The 13,622-nt window shown below is 40.5% G+C and overlaps 1 protein-coding gene across 8 annotated transcripts in view; it reads left to right on the forward strand.

The window, feature by feature from the left end:
• Nucleotides 1-13,622, forward strand: part of LOC126546165 (ras-related protein Rab-24-like) — a 37,856-nt gene that overhangs the window by 5,412 nt on the left and 18,822 nt on the right. For 7 of the 8 annotated variants that reach the window (XM_050194296.3, XM_050194297.3, XM_050194293.3 and 4 more), the window contains one exon: nucleotides 8,333-8,483. The exons of the other annotated variant lie outside the window; for it this stretch is intronic. In XM_050194296.3, coding sequence (XP_050050253.1) covers nucleotides 8,333-8,483 — 151 coding nt within the window. The remainder of the gene's footprint in view (nucleotides 1-8,332; nucleotides 8,484-13,622) is intronic. 8 annotated transcript variants of the gene reach the window in all.

The raw sequence follows: 13,622 nt of genomic DNA on the forward strand, positions 1-13,622 counted from the left end.
CTTCCTGTCTCTTAACGTTATGCCTATCATTTTTCATCTCATCGCTCATTGCACAGTCCTCAACTTTTCTATCTTTGTTAACACCCGCCGTGGTTGCTCAGTGGCTATGGTGTTGGGCTGCTGAGCACGAGGTCGCGGGATCGAATCCCGGCCACAGCGGCCGCATTTCGATGGGGGCGAAATGCGAAAACACCCGTGTACTTAGATTTAGGTGCACGTTAAAGAACCCCAGGTGGTCGAAATTTCCGGAGCCCTCCACTGCAGCGTGCCTCATAATCAGAAAGTGGTTTTGGCACATGAAACCCCATAATTTAATTTAATTTTATCTTTCTTAACCTCCAAGTTTCTGCCCCATTGGTAGAATGTAGTGAATGTACACTTTTCTTTTTAAGAATAATGGTAAACTGCTGGTCATGACTTGGTAATGCCTGCTGTATATGCTCCAACTCATCTTGATTCTTCCGTAAGTTTCCTTCTCATAATCAGGGTCCCCTGTAAGTAATTAGCCTATATAAACATACTCTGGCACAGATTCTAGAAATTGACTGCCAGTTGTGAATTCTGGTTCTGCATTTTAATCTTCAGACCTACTTTTACACTTTGTTGGCTGAAGTCCTGAATCATTTGTTGCAAGTCATTTCCATTATCGCTGAACAGGACAGTGCCATCTACAAACTGCAGGTTGCTGAGGTGTTCCCCACTGATCCTTATTCATAAACCTTCCCAGTCTAAAAACTTCTAAGCATTCAGTGAGTAGCATTGGAGAGATTGTGTCTCCTTTCTTGACCCCTTTCTTGATAAGTGTTGTTCTACTTTTCTTGTGGAGAACCAAGGTAGCTGTGAAATCTCTGTAGATATATTTCAAGATATTCACGTATGCTCCCTGTACTCCTTGATTACACAATGCCTCCTCCATGACTGCTGGTATCTCTATTGAATCCAATGCCTTTTCATAATCTATGAAAGATATATAGAGAGGCTGGTTGTACTCTGAAGATTTCTCAATTACTTTTTTAGTGACATAGATGTGATTCATTGTCTTGATGCCAGCCTGTTTTCTGGGTTGGCTGAAGTGAACTGTTGTCCTTATTGCAGAAACGAGGCAGCAGTGTTCAATGCGAACGAAACGAAGATTCTTCTTTTTATTGCTTTTTTAGTGCGCGTGCCTTTTGAGCCCGCTGTCTTCTTCTTTCTTGTCTTGTCCGCTCCTATGAGTTTCAATAGCTTCCGGCCGCGAGAAGTTTTCTTCTCATCAGTGGAAGCAACCTTCAAGTGTGTAAAGATGTTGTACAGGTCTCCGAACGAGTCTTCCTTTCATTTTTAAGAGACAGGAGCGCGGCTTCGTGCCAACTCCAGAATATACTTCAATGACCTTAGCCAGGTTCCAGAAGGGTCTAGGAGTGCATGCACCGATCAAAACAATATATCCTTGGTTCACTGTCATTTATTGCTTTCTTGCGTTACACTGTTCTCTCAGTTCTTTCAGATATTCCCTGTTCCATCTTTTCCACCAATCTTTCATGATGTTTTCCTTATTTCTCCACATTTCTTCTATGCTGGCCTTTTTTTCACCTTCGGTAATGTCTCCTATGCTTTCCACCTACTATATCAGCCGGCACAATAGGTAGAGGCTCATCTGGTTCGCTGTATACATAGGTCAACGGTCTGTTATTGAGGACAGCTTCAACTTCAGTTGTTATTGTTTGTATCTCTTCTCTTGATAACAGTCTTTTTCCAATAACTTTCCTCATTGCTGATTTCATGCTTCGTACCATCCTTTCATAAAAGCCTCCCCACCAAGGTGCTTGTTCTGCGATGTACTTCCATTTGATTTGATCTCCTTGGCATGCTCTTTTGGAGACTTCTTCCTGTAGTTCTTTAATCATACGATTGATGTCTCTGTTGGCCTTCTTGAATGTCCTTGCGTTGTCACTGTAAATGGTGCAACATAGCCCTCGTCTCGCTGTAAATCTTCGGAATGCATGTAAGAATGCTTGTGTCGTCGTGTTGTCCACAAATTCGAGATGTACAGCTCGTGTAGTAGCACATACAAATATTGCAACGTACGGTGTTTTAGTGCCTTTCATCGCGTCTTTTATAAGTAACAAACCCACGAAATCCACACCGATCACTTCAAATGGTTGTCGTTCGTTGACTCTGTCAGCAGGAAGTGGGGCTGTTTCTTGGTGCAGTGGTCTGGCGTCAAACCGTTGGCAGTTGGCACTTTAGGCATCCATGAATTATCTTCTTCACCATCTGTCTTCCTTGTATTATCCAGTACTTAGTTCGAAGCTGTGATAAAGTGACGCTTATTCCTCCATGCAGCGTGAGTTGATGAATGTGGCTTTCCAGCAGCTTTGAAGTAGCAGACCTTTGTGTCTTGTCAGACCTTGCTTGTCTTCAAAGAGTTCCGTACCATGAAGAAACATCCTTGTTGTCTTCGTAGGAATGCTCTTGCTCTGTACGATGTTTTTTCTAGTGTGTAGTTGTTGTAGTTTTATTATTGTCTTCTCAGCATTCTTCAGTTCCTCAAAACTCAGATCTCCGATGATCGGTCTCTTTTTTCATATATTCCGGATATACCTGAGAACCCAAGCTGTGACTCTGAGTAATCGTATGTATGTGCCATACTTCTCCGCGTTAATCACAGCCGCGTTTGACGTGCATGTGTTAATCGAATAACTTTCACCATGCTCAGTGTCTTCTTCTGCTTCGATTTGTTCTGTAGTTTTCTTGTTCTGAAATGACCATTTTGGACCATGCCACCATAGTTCTGAGTTTATCAGACTCTCTGCGCTTACACCTCTAGTCATCAAATCAGCTGGGTTTTTTTCACTTGCAACATAATTTCACTCTGACAATTTCGTTTTTTTCCTTTATCTCCTTCACTCTGTTTTTGACAAAATTGTCACATTTTTTTCTTTCCGTGTAACCAACTTAGAACAATGGTCGACTTCTGACCCACTTCTGATATATTCAGAGAGGCGTGCAGATAACGTTGCAGCCATTAGCGCGAGTCTTGGCAAAGACATTTCTTTCATTGGAGCTATTCATCCTTTTGCTTTGAGTATCTCAGACTGTTTTTGGTTTTCCTAGGTATTTATCAAGTAGGCTGCTGTTCCGTAAGCGTACGGGCTTGCGTCGGAAAACAAATAAAGATCCGTGGGAAGAGGCTGGCTGCCTTGGTTAATATCAAACCATCTAGGTATGCTGAAGTCTTGTATTAATCTTAGCTCTTGAATCCAGTTCCTCCACGATGCCGTTTCATCTACTGGTAGTGGGTCGTCCCAAGATGTTCCTTTCCTCCACATGTTTTGTATTTCTCGCTTAGCGGTCACTGTGAATGGAGTGAGGACACCCAGTGTATCGTATATCCTCGCTGTTAGCTGTAACATTTGCCTCTTTGTAATTGGACCACTCGTATTGATGTCCTTTGTGTCAAAATATGGGAGGTACAGTCTATCTTCTTCGTAATTCCATCTGATGCCAAGTACCTTTATCTAGGTGGAGGTTTCCATGTCTCTGTTTTTCTCTTGTATGTTTACAGTTAGCTGTAATCGAGGCTCATTCGTTTTGAACTTTCTGAGTGTCATTGACGCCTCTTGTAAAATGTTTTTTTACTCTTTATAAAGTTTTCGGCTTCTTCTGTTGAGTTGGCTCCCAGTATCACGTCATCGACGTAAATGTTGTTCTTCAGCTGCTTAATCGTTTCCGGAAAGCTATCTTCCAACTTGCTTAGGTGGTTTTGCATATTTGCTGCAAGTAAGAAAGTACTTGGAGCTATTCCAAACGTTACTCTTGACATTCTCCATGTCATAACTTTTGCGTCGTTACCACTTGTAATTCTGTCCCACCAAAGAAAACACAATGCGTCTCTATCCTCCTCCTGTATTGAAATCTGCAGAAATGCTTTCTCTAGATCAACTATCATTGCTATGTGATGGTGTCGGAAGTTCACCAGCATATGAACCAAATCGCAATTGAGATTCGGTCCTGTTTCGAGGTTATTGTTTAAAGAAAACACTTTTGTTGACAATGAAGACGCGTCAAATGCAATTCTTATCTTTGTGGTTTGTCGATCTTCCCTTATTACTGCCTGATGTGGCATGTAGTAGCAGTGTGTCATCGGTCTACTTTTTTCTTCGGCCACTTCCGCTACTCCACTATTTAAATCATCTCTACACTGTCGTAACGCCGGAGTATACTTTCGCCCTTCTGTAGCCGTCGACTGAGTTGTCGTAATCTGTTCATAGCTACATTCTTGTTTTCATCAAGTTCCACGTTCTCTTTCCATGGAAATCTGACAGAATATCGCTTCTCTTCAAATTTTAAGTGCCTCTTGAAGTGCTGAATTACTTCCTCTTCTCTCTTGGTTTCTATTTCAGGGCACTTTATGCCTAGACTTTTAATATCCCAGAAATGTCCCAGTTCTGTCTGTATTTCAGAGTTATCCACGTTGACGTCAAGTACCATTGCGGTTGACTTCTCCATTATTGTTGCTGATATCTTAGCTTGACCTTGTACTGTCCAGCCAAATATGGTTTCTGTTACTGTCAACCTTTCTTCTAGTCTTCGGATCCCACCTGTCATTACTTGCTAATACTGGTCTGATCCAATAAGTAGTCCAATTTCTATGCATGACGTGCTTCTACATAAACCGTCAGCCAGCTTGAATCCGTCCTCTTCATACTTCTTTTGCAGTGATACGCTAATCTTTCTTTTGAAATTACGTCTACCTCCAGTGCTTCCAATAATACTTCTTCAATACTGTAGGCACTTTTCAGTTTAACTTCAACCGAACTCATGACTCTTTCATCTTGACCTCCTTCGAATGAGCCTACGTGAGTCTCTCTTTTCCTTTAACTTTACAGCCAAGTTTCTGAGATAGGCTTTTCAGTATGAATGATCTTTGGCTGCCAGTATACAGCAGAACACGACAATGACATGACTGCCTTCTACCTTCTGCTAATGCAACTTCAGTCTGCAGAAAAACACTTGATGAGAGGTTCATAAACTGGCAAGTAGATGTTTTCTCTTCCTGATTTTCAATTTCATCAGGAGTAGATGCTGTACACTGTGCTGTCAGTTCTTTGCTTTGGCACATAGCCGTTGCATGCCGTTTTTGACATATCTTGCTCCTAATGTTTGCCTTACATATTTTAGCAGTATGGCAAGGCCTGGTACAGCAGAAACATCTGTTTGCTTCTTCGAGCTTCATTTTCTTATCTTCATAAGGCATCGTTTTCCTACAATCATCGGTATAATGAGTACTAGTCTCGCAAAATATTCAAAACTTTGCAGCTCTGCTTTGAAAATTAACAGTTCTTGTCTGCTGCTGACTCTCGGTTCTGTTGCCGTAGCTTCCTCTCCTTTCTGTCGACAATTCTTCTCTGCACTCTGCTTGATCTTCTATGTATTTCATCAAGCATCTAAGAATATCTTCTTGACGTAAAGCCACATTCTGATCTTGTGCTGAAGATCTACTGATCACTTCTCTTTGTTTTAACTGGAATCTAATGTACATATCCACTGGCAAAGCTCTTTTCAGGATCGGAAGCAATATCGATGCATAGGACTCGCTTTTCAATCCTAAGGATTCCAATCCACGTATGTGCACTTGCACCTTTTGTGGCAGCTTTCTTAAACCGTCATGGCCGTTGCAGCTTGCCACTGTATTCAAGTTAGTCCTTTCATATGCATTTTTACCAGCACGTCATCTTTTCCGTACTTCTGCTTGAGTAGATTAATGGCATTACCATAGTTACTGTCGGAAAACTGTAGTCCCTCCATGGGGGGGCAGCGGCCGCTTTTCTGGTTAGTGATGACAGAAGGTACGTAAATTTCTGATTCTCGTTCAAGTCGATTCTTTCATGTACAGCTGTTTCAAATTACCACCAGAATGTCTGCCATTTCATTTTATCGCCGTCAAACTTCATTATTTCTAGCTTTGGTAGCTTCACTATTGTTGCTTGCTGCGATTGTCTAGCTTCGCCATTAAAGTTGGTTTGCTCCCTCGCTGTCTCCCGTATTTCTTGTCGAGAAAGGTACGCGTTGATGCTGTGCAGAGCACTTATTATCTTTAACTCGTACTCAGTGGTTTTCGCAAACTCCGAGTTAGCTGTTTCGGCTGTTATGAACTGCTCCAGCTGCTTGTCTGCTTTCTTTGGCGAGTCTGCAATACCATTAATCTGGCTGGCTATCAGCAACATCGCTGTAGGATCCTGATTTTCCTCCAGTTTCTTTTCAGCAGCGCCCACTAAGTTTGTTATTTGTGTCCTCAGCATTTTTCGCTTTTTCAGAATCACTTCTCTGTTCGTCTTGAATAACTGAGGAAACTGCTGGTCGCTTACAGATTCCAGCGGTGAGACGTCATCTGAGTCTTGGTTGCCCTCTGTGTCTGTGCCGCTCCTTGCTGTCGATGTCTCGCCTTGCTGCCATTGGTTTGCCTTCAAGCCTCCTCTTTGTCCATCTTCTGTGGCCAGTCTGTCATTCTGGTAGTCCGTGGCCAGTCGGAAGAGGAGTAGCCGCTATCCTGGTCACGGCACCATGTCGCAGAAACGAGACGAGACAGCAGCGTTTGATGCAAATGAAACCAAGCTTCTTCTTTCTATTGCTTTTTTAGTGCGCGCACCTTTTGAGCCCGCCATCTTCTTCTTTCTTGTTTGTCCGCTCCTATGAGTTTCAATAGTCCTGGTTCTATTGGAAATTACTTTGGGGAATATATTTTACCATACTTAAAGCAAGGTAATGGACCCACAATTCTGCAATTATTTAATGTCTCCCTTATGGAACTAGTACGATGTTGCCATTCTTACAAATCTCTGGTACACTTGAAGTCTTGAGGCAGTGCAACTAAAGGGTCATAAGCTTTTCGAGTAGAATGTATCCCCTCCATCTTTGATCAAGTAGAGTGTTATTCCATCTTCTCCTGCAACCTTTCCTTGCCTTGCAAAGCCTTTCTAACCTTATTGTTAGTTACACATGGAACTGAGACCTTCAGTGCAAAGTAAACATTTCTCAGCTTTTTGTGGCTGTTATTGATAGTGACAAATGGACAAAAGTGTTCCAAACAGTCCCTCACTAGCCACTGCAGTGACTAGTGTGTGACTATGGAATTTTGTTGCTTTGTGTGAGGCTGCGGGTTTCAAAGACACATTTCAATGGGAGTGGAATGCAAAAATGCTGGTGTGCTTAAACTTATGACCTCTTAAGTAGCTCCCAAATGGTCAATATTAATCTGGAACCCTTCGCAATAGTGTCTTTCACAGCCATGAAATTGCTATTGGATGCTAAACGCACTTAATCAATTGAAATTATTGCTACAGTATAATCTAGGCATACACACTATGGAAAATACATCAGAGAGGAGCAGTCTAGGTCTCCTCGGTCTGGCTTATGATCTTGTCTTGTTGTTGTTGACACTTCTTGCAAGCTGGTTCTGCTCTGGGGGACTTGGATTGCTTCCACAATGCTTGTACTGGCACCAGCAGCCTCTAGTGTATTGGGTGGGGGTCTACCCAGCATAAATTTTCATACTAAGAATACTAGAGGAAAACATGCGTGTGCCACTGGTTTGGCTGTTCATCCAGCATGGGAATAATCAGCAGTCATATATTTGCTCAAACTTAGTTCTCCTGGTTTCGAACAACATTGTGGATGCTTGTATTAACATTTTTCAAGTTCATTTTTCATAGGAAATTTTTGTATGGCAACATTTCGTCTCATTTGATCTCTTACTTTCTGCCATTCAATGGTTTCAGAACATCATGTCCATAAATAGACACTTTAAACATAAAAAATAACTGTGCATGCTGAAGGCTACTTATCTAGATTTACTGTCATGCATACTCAAAAGTTCTGTGATCTGTTTGTGCTAGATATTACACAGTGAAATGGAGTATTGGTAAAGACATTTAACTGCTTTAAACAAATGTTGTGAAGCTAGTATGCAACACAATGGAAGCACACACACACACACACACACACACACACACACGCACACACACGCACACACGCACACGCACGCACGCACACACACACACACACAAAAGCTGCCGTGTGTTATGCACATGGATTCATGCCAGCTGGTAGAAAAAAATGTTCTGTCACGATTCTCATTGTGGTTGAACAATTGCAGTGCCAAATTTTCTTCTATTAAACTTAGCAGAATACTGTGTTTACCCTGCACTTCCAATAATATGCTGTCACAGGAAAAGCCTAAAGAGGCCACTTAGTATGAATGAAATGACTGCTTTAGCTAAAATCATCATCATCATCATCATGCTGCAAACTATTCAAGTGTAGCAATTAAAATATCATTTCTTTTTTTCAGAAGTGCCAAATTTTTCTTTGTGGCACGAAGAATGATTTAATCAAAGAAGAAGGAAAGTACAGGGCAATCAATTACCATGATGTGCTCGATTATGCAGATGAAATTGGGGCCAAAATGTTTGAAACATCTAGTAAGACAGGAGAAGGCATTGGTAAGTTATGATTCTTTAGTGGGTTATTTTCCTTCTATAACTTTTTTTCTTGATTTTTCTTTTTGCATTACATTTTGAGTTTGAAGGCTCTTTGCATTCCCATAATGGAGCCAGGCAAATACAAGATTGGCTTACAGTTGACCCTTGCATTGAATTGCTGTGAAGGGGAATTAGCTCTAAAGGAAAGATGGACAACTCGAAATTTGTATTTTTACAAGATGTGCAGATTGTATATCTGTATGCCATGCATACCTTGGGCCCGAGAAGGCTGAAAGCAGTGTATTAAATGTAAGTTTTTGATATTTAGTAACAATAGATTTGGTATAATGATATCTGTGCCATAGAGATTACGAGCCAAAGCAGCCATACATTAATTTACCCACCTATTTGGCGTGCGCACAGTCATGCAATAACAGACACAGATGAACTGGACACACTAATTCAGTAAAACTTAAGCTCTGGGGAAGAGTTTTGAATTGAATAGCTAGAGCTCTTGAAACTCCATTTTCATTTTATTTGTATGGCAGGCCTCTGAACTCGGTGAACTTGCTCATTTGACTCATCAGCAAAAGATTGCCAAAACTATCCTGCACTTCAATTTATTTTCATGTTTCAATACCATACTGGGTGAAAGCTAAAAGGCTTCCTTATTGGCTGCTTGACAAGCTACAATAATTGTTATAATTTTGTTTTAAAACAAAGTAAGTTTTGAACATTTGTTGACATACTAGCGCCCAACACTACAGAATACTACTGGAAATAAAAAAGAAAAAAAATATCTTGCACATGGTGTCTGTAGAGTGGACCTGTTAACCAAACTGATTTTTTTTTTAGTTTGGGATCCCAGAACATGTGCGTAGAAAAAAATTGTACCTAATGCCCTAAATTAGTTACCATGTTTGTAGTACAAACAGAGTTCGTGTCGACGTTCCAGATATTAATCTTTTGCTCAAAACATGACTGTCTTGATGACTTCTGAGCACCTACACTAAATTGCAGTGCAGTGTATTGTGGGGGAACATGGGCAGATGGGCAAAGGTAATGGGTAACGATCACAGAGTTGCACTCAAGCATAGCAACCAAGAGCTCATATTGCCAATGGCTATGTAGCTTATTATTATTTATTATTTTCACATACTGCTGCCTTTTATGGGGCGATCACAGCTAAATGCACATGTGCACAGGCACACACACTTCCACACAAAATTACAAGCGATAAACGAAAACAGTAGAAAACATTAAAATACAAGGCTAATAAAAAAATAGCTCCTCAGGGAAGCAATTTGTGGGGAGCATTCAGCCGCATTCAGGGATTCTTTCAGGGTTAAACATCTGGTAGTACTACCAGGCAGATTGTTCCAATGTTCAAGAGTCCTAGGGAAAAACTGTATTAAGTGCATTGATGCAAGCGTAAAAGGTAATTAAATTAAGATCATGACTTTTTTTTGTAGCTAGTGGCTTTGTACATTACAGGCAGATGTTGGACAAGGTGTAGTATTGTGAGCAAAGCAGGGAGGGCAGAAGCTTTAGCGACGCGATCATTCTCATTGAGTCTCCAAAGCTGGTGGAATCTCTCTGCTAGTGAAGGAGTTAAGCCAAGAACAGCCATATGAATGAGATGATGGTGAAAAGTTTCTATCAGAATGGGATTATATGAAATGAATAGCTTTTTTCTGAGCAGAGTCTATCTTGTTAATATAGGAAATTGTGTAGGAGATTCAGATACCGGTAGTATCAGCATATTCAATCAAACATGGGTTTTATGAGAGTATAATAAGTTATGAGTGTAGGTCCTGTGGAACTACGAATAAGCCACTCTTTGCTTGTTTCTTTTTCTTGTGTGTGAATTACAATAAAGCATTGCTATAATAAAGTTGAAGAGGGAGTAAAATTACTTAGTTTTAGCCTTTCAACATTGGCTGAGGAGCAAGGAGACGGAGGCTAGTTATTATTGGGTATGCTGAAACAACTTCTGTGCACTTTCAAAAGGCTGCAGCTGGAATGGAAATAAGAGCATTTGTGTCAATTTATTCTTGTGGCATAGGTAAACAATTCATTTTGACGGTTATAGGGGATGTCGTGCTGACTGACTGACTGTTGCAATAAATTACTGCACAAGTGCAGTCAAGGAGTTTGTGGCTTTGCGTCCTGCTCTTATGTTCTTGGTGATCACCCAGCTTGTCAGGGTTGTGTAAACATTCAGGCAGAGCATTGCAGTCCTCCAATTTCATTCCACACCAATCACTGGATGTGAGAAGACGCTTCTAAACAAATTTTAAGCGGGGCATCTAGTGATGAGCGTCATATGAAAATCAGAGGCTTTTTGCACTCTGCCTGCATACTCATGAAATGCTGATGTGCTGCTGAACGATTGGTGAGAACATAAGAGCAAGTGAAAATTTGCAAACCCCTTAATTTGACTGTGTATGTGCAGCAGTTAATGACAGCCGCACTTAGGGGTTGCAGCATGTGCCGCAAGGCACACGCTCTGCTGTACGTGTTTGATTCCTGAATTGGTATGTGACATTGAATATCAACGCACTGCTTGTCTTGTGCACAGAGCGCGGGAGTCGATGTCGGTGGTACTGTGCTGTGATGAGGCAGAAGCGATAGAGTGTATAATGTGGCGGTATAGTGTGAGAGCAACCACCAACTTTTCACCTTGGCCATTTTGGTGCCTTGCCAGTTGGCCAACAGCTTTTTGCACTGCTGAATCAAGCGAGTTACTGGCAACGTTGTGTATCACCAGATTTACATCTAGTCAGTGTGAAATTAACGGTAAATCACTGTTCTGAAATAAGAAAGAAAGTTCATTCATTTTACCCATTTGTAGAAAACCTTAACTCCATTAAAATTAAATTCTAAATGCATGTGTTTCTACGGGTATTTCAAGGGGAATTGCGTTATCTTCGTGATATTCATTACTTTGTTATAAATTTTGAATTTGTCAAGCCATTATGAAAAGGCAAATTGACTTACATGAAACAATATTTTCTTGACTGAAAGGAGCTTTACTGTCACAGTTGACAAGAAATAACCGGGGGGGGGGGGGGGGTATACTGTAAGAGTCCACCTAATGGACTGTCCATTTCGGCTTCTGCTGAAGTGCTGATTGGCTGTGAGAAGGAAGCACGCACCCCCAGCCACTCTCCTCCTCGCTGGTACAGCTCCAGCCAATCAGTGGCGGCTGAAATAGACAGTCCACTAGGTGGACGCTTACGGAATAACCCCTTGGTGTCATCTGCATAAATATGTATATCACAAAGCAAACTACTTGTGTTGTCATTTACAGATGTTAGCAGAAATTGGGCCACAATGTTTCACCTTGGAGAACAGCAAATGATGTCTTTCAACTAATAATGAAGTTTTGTTGAATGATGCATATTTTTGGCTGTTTTCAAGATATTATGTGTCTATATTTAGTGCCAAACATGTATATCAAATTATTCAGACTTTTGCAGCACTAAGCTGCAAATATTGTATCAGTAGTTTTTTTTAAATCAATGACTATGCCCAATACAGAGTGATTTTGTTCAAGGTTTTGTAAACTAAACTTTTTCGTTCAGTTCAGCAAAATCTAGAGTGATCTTTTCTAAAACCACATAGTGAGTCCATTACTAAATATGATTGTCTATAGAAATGCAACATGTGAAAGAATTGCGTTTTCTTGAAGTTTTGAAATGTAGGCAATACTATATAGAAATTGGGCAGCCTGTAGTTATCTAATTTTTTTTTCACCTTTCTTTAAAAGCAACATTGACTCAATTCATAATTAAGCAGAAAAGATACTATTTGTGAAACAAAAATTAAAGGTGTAGATGAGTGGGCTGTCAATAATCTGCACTACAAATTGAACTGGCTCAGCCTTTGCACCTAAAGAAATAACAAAAGCTGCTACTCTTTAGCTTCCTAATCATCGAAAGAGCCTTTAACTCGGATAAGAAAATTAAAGAAAACAATTCCGTGCACGGAGGTTTGATGTGTCATATAATGTCATCTACTGTCATTCATGACAGGTGGGAAACGTAGAGGGAATTGCCAAATGATATTGACAGTTCACTTGCTGTGATGTTTCTACAGTGAATACTCACGTCTATGATTAACATTTCTGCATCGCTGGTGCTGAAAAGGGATCTTTTTTTTTTGTTTTTGTTTTAATTGACTTGTCATAAACGCATGGTTAGCATAATCATTCTTAGCACATTTTTGTTACTGTGTTCAGGTGAATTAGGACTGCTTAAACTTCTTTAATAGCTCTGGATAACAATGGGCAAGGAATATGATCTGCAGTGAATACTTCATCCTACTTTCCTTTTGTAGATTTTTATAGTGTATCCATAGTTTTCTAGCTTTCCAAGATTGCTTATACTGCTCCTGGTGAATTGCTTTTCATATGTAGATTTAAATTTGGTAAGGAACACATTGAAAGCTATGTTTGCAATTTGGTATAAAGGGACACTAAAGATTATTTTGTGCTTTGTTTATTAATTTCCAAAGATTTTAATCCACGGTCCATCTATAAAGCATCAGATTTGATGGTTCCTATTCTTATTTTTTGTAAAAACACCAGTTGAAAGAAGAAGAGAAACAGTCTATTTTGCAATCTTCTACCAAGACAGGAATTACACTAAATCGTGCACAGGATGCTAGTAATATTTACTACAGTGGGTGCTAAAACAGTACCAATATGTATCTTTGCCTTGACGCAGCTTCATTATGTTTCCTTAGCTAGCTAGTGTCACCCAAAATACAAGTGAATGAGGAGACCCCTGCATGCTGAGTATTCAACACACAGCTCTTTCCTTGAGCAAGATCTCTCCTTGGGTGCATATAGGAAGCCAGCATTGGAGTCTAAGTGCTGTTTATGCATGCCTAGAAAGATTCCACTTAGCAAACTGTTTCATTGTACCATATACAAATGCAGGCTCTCATGTGCATACCTCCCTGCCGTGGCTCATCACATGGTTTCGAATTCACTTCAAAGCGCTGACTAGAGGCATTATCTAGGGTTTGCATTGTATACCACAGATATAAGCGGGGGCCGATTCTGTTGAAGAGTGTGCTGGTGCTGTCACCTGTTTATTCTTGCTGCCTTTTTTGAAGCATCACAGATAAAAATACGGTACGATATAAATACAC

Source organism: Dermacentor andersoni, chromosome 1 (genome assembly GCF_023375885.2).
Source record: "Dermacentor andersoni chromosome 1, qqDerAnde1_hic_scaffold, whole genome shotgun sequence".
In the NCBI taxonomy this organism is placed as follows: Eukaryota; Metazoa; Arthropoda; class Arachnida; order Ixodida; family Ixodidae; genus Dermacentor; species Dermacentor andersoni.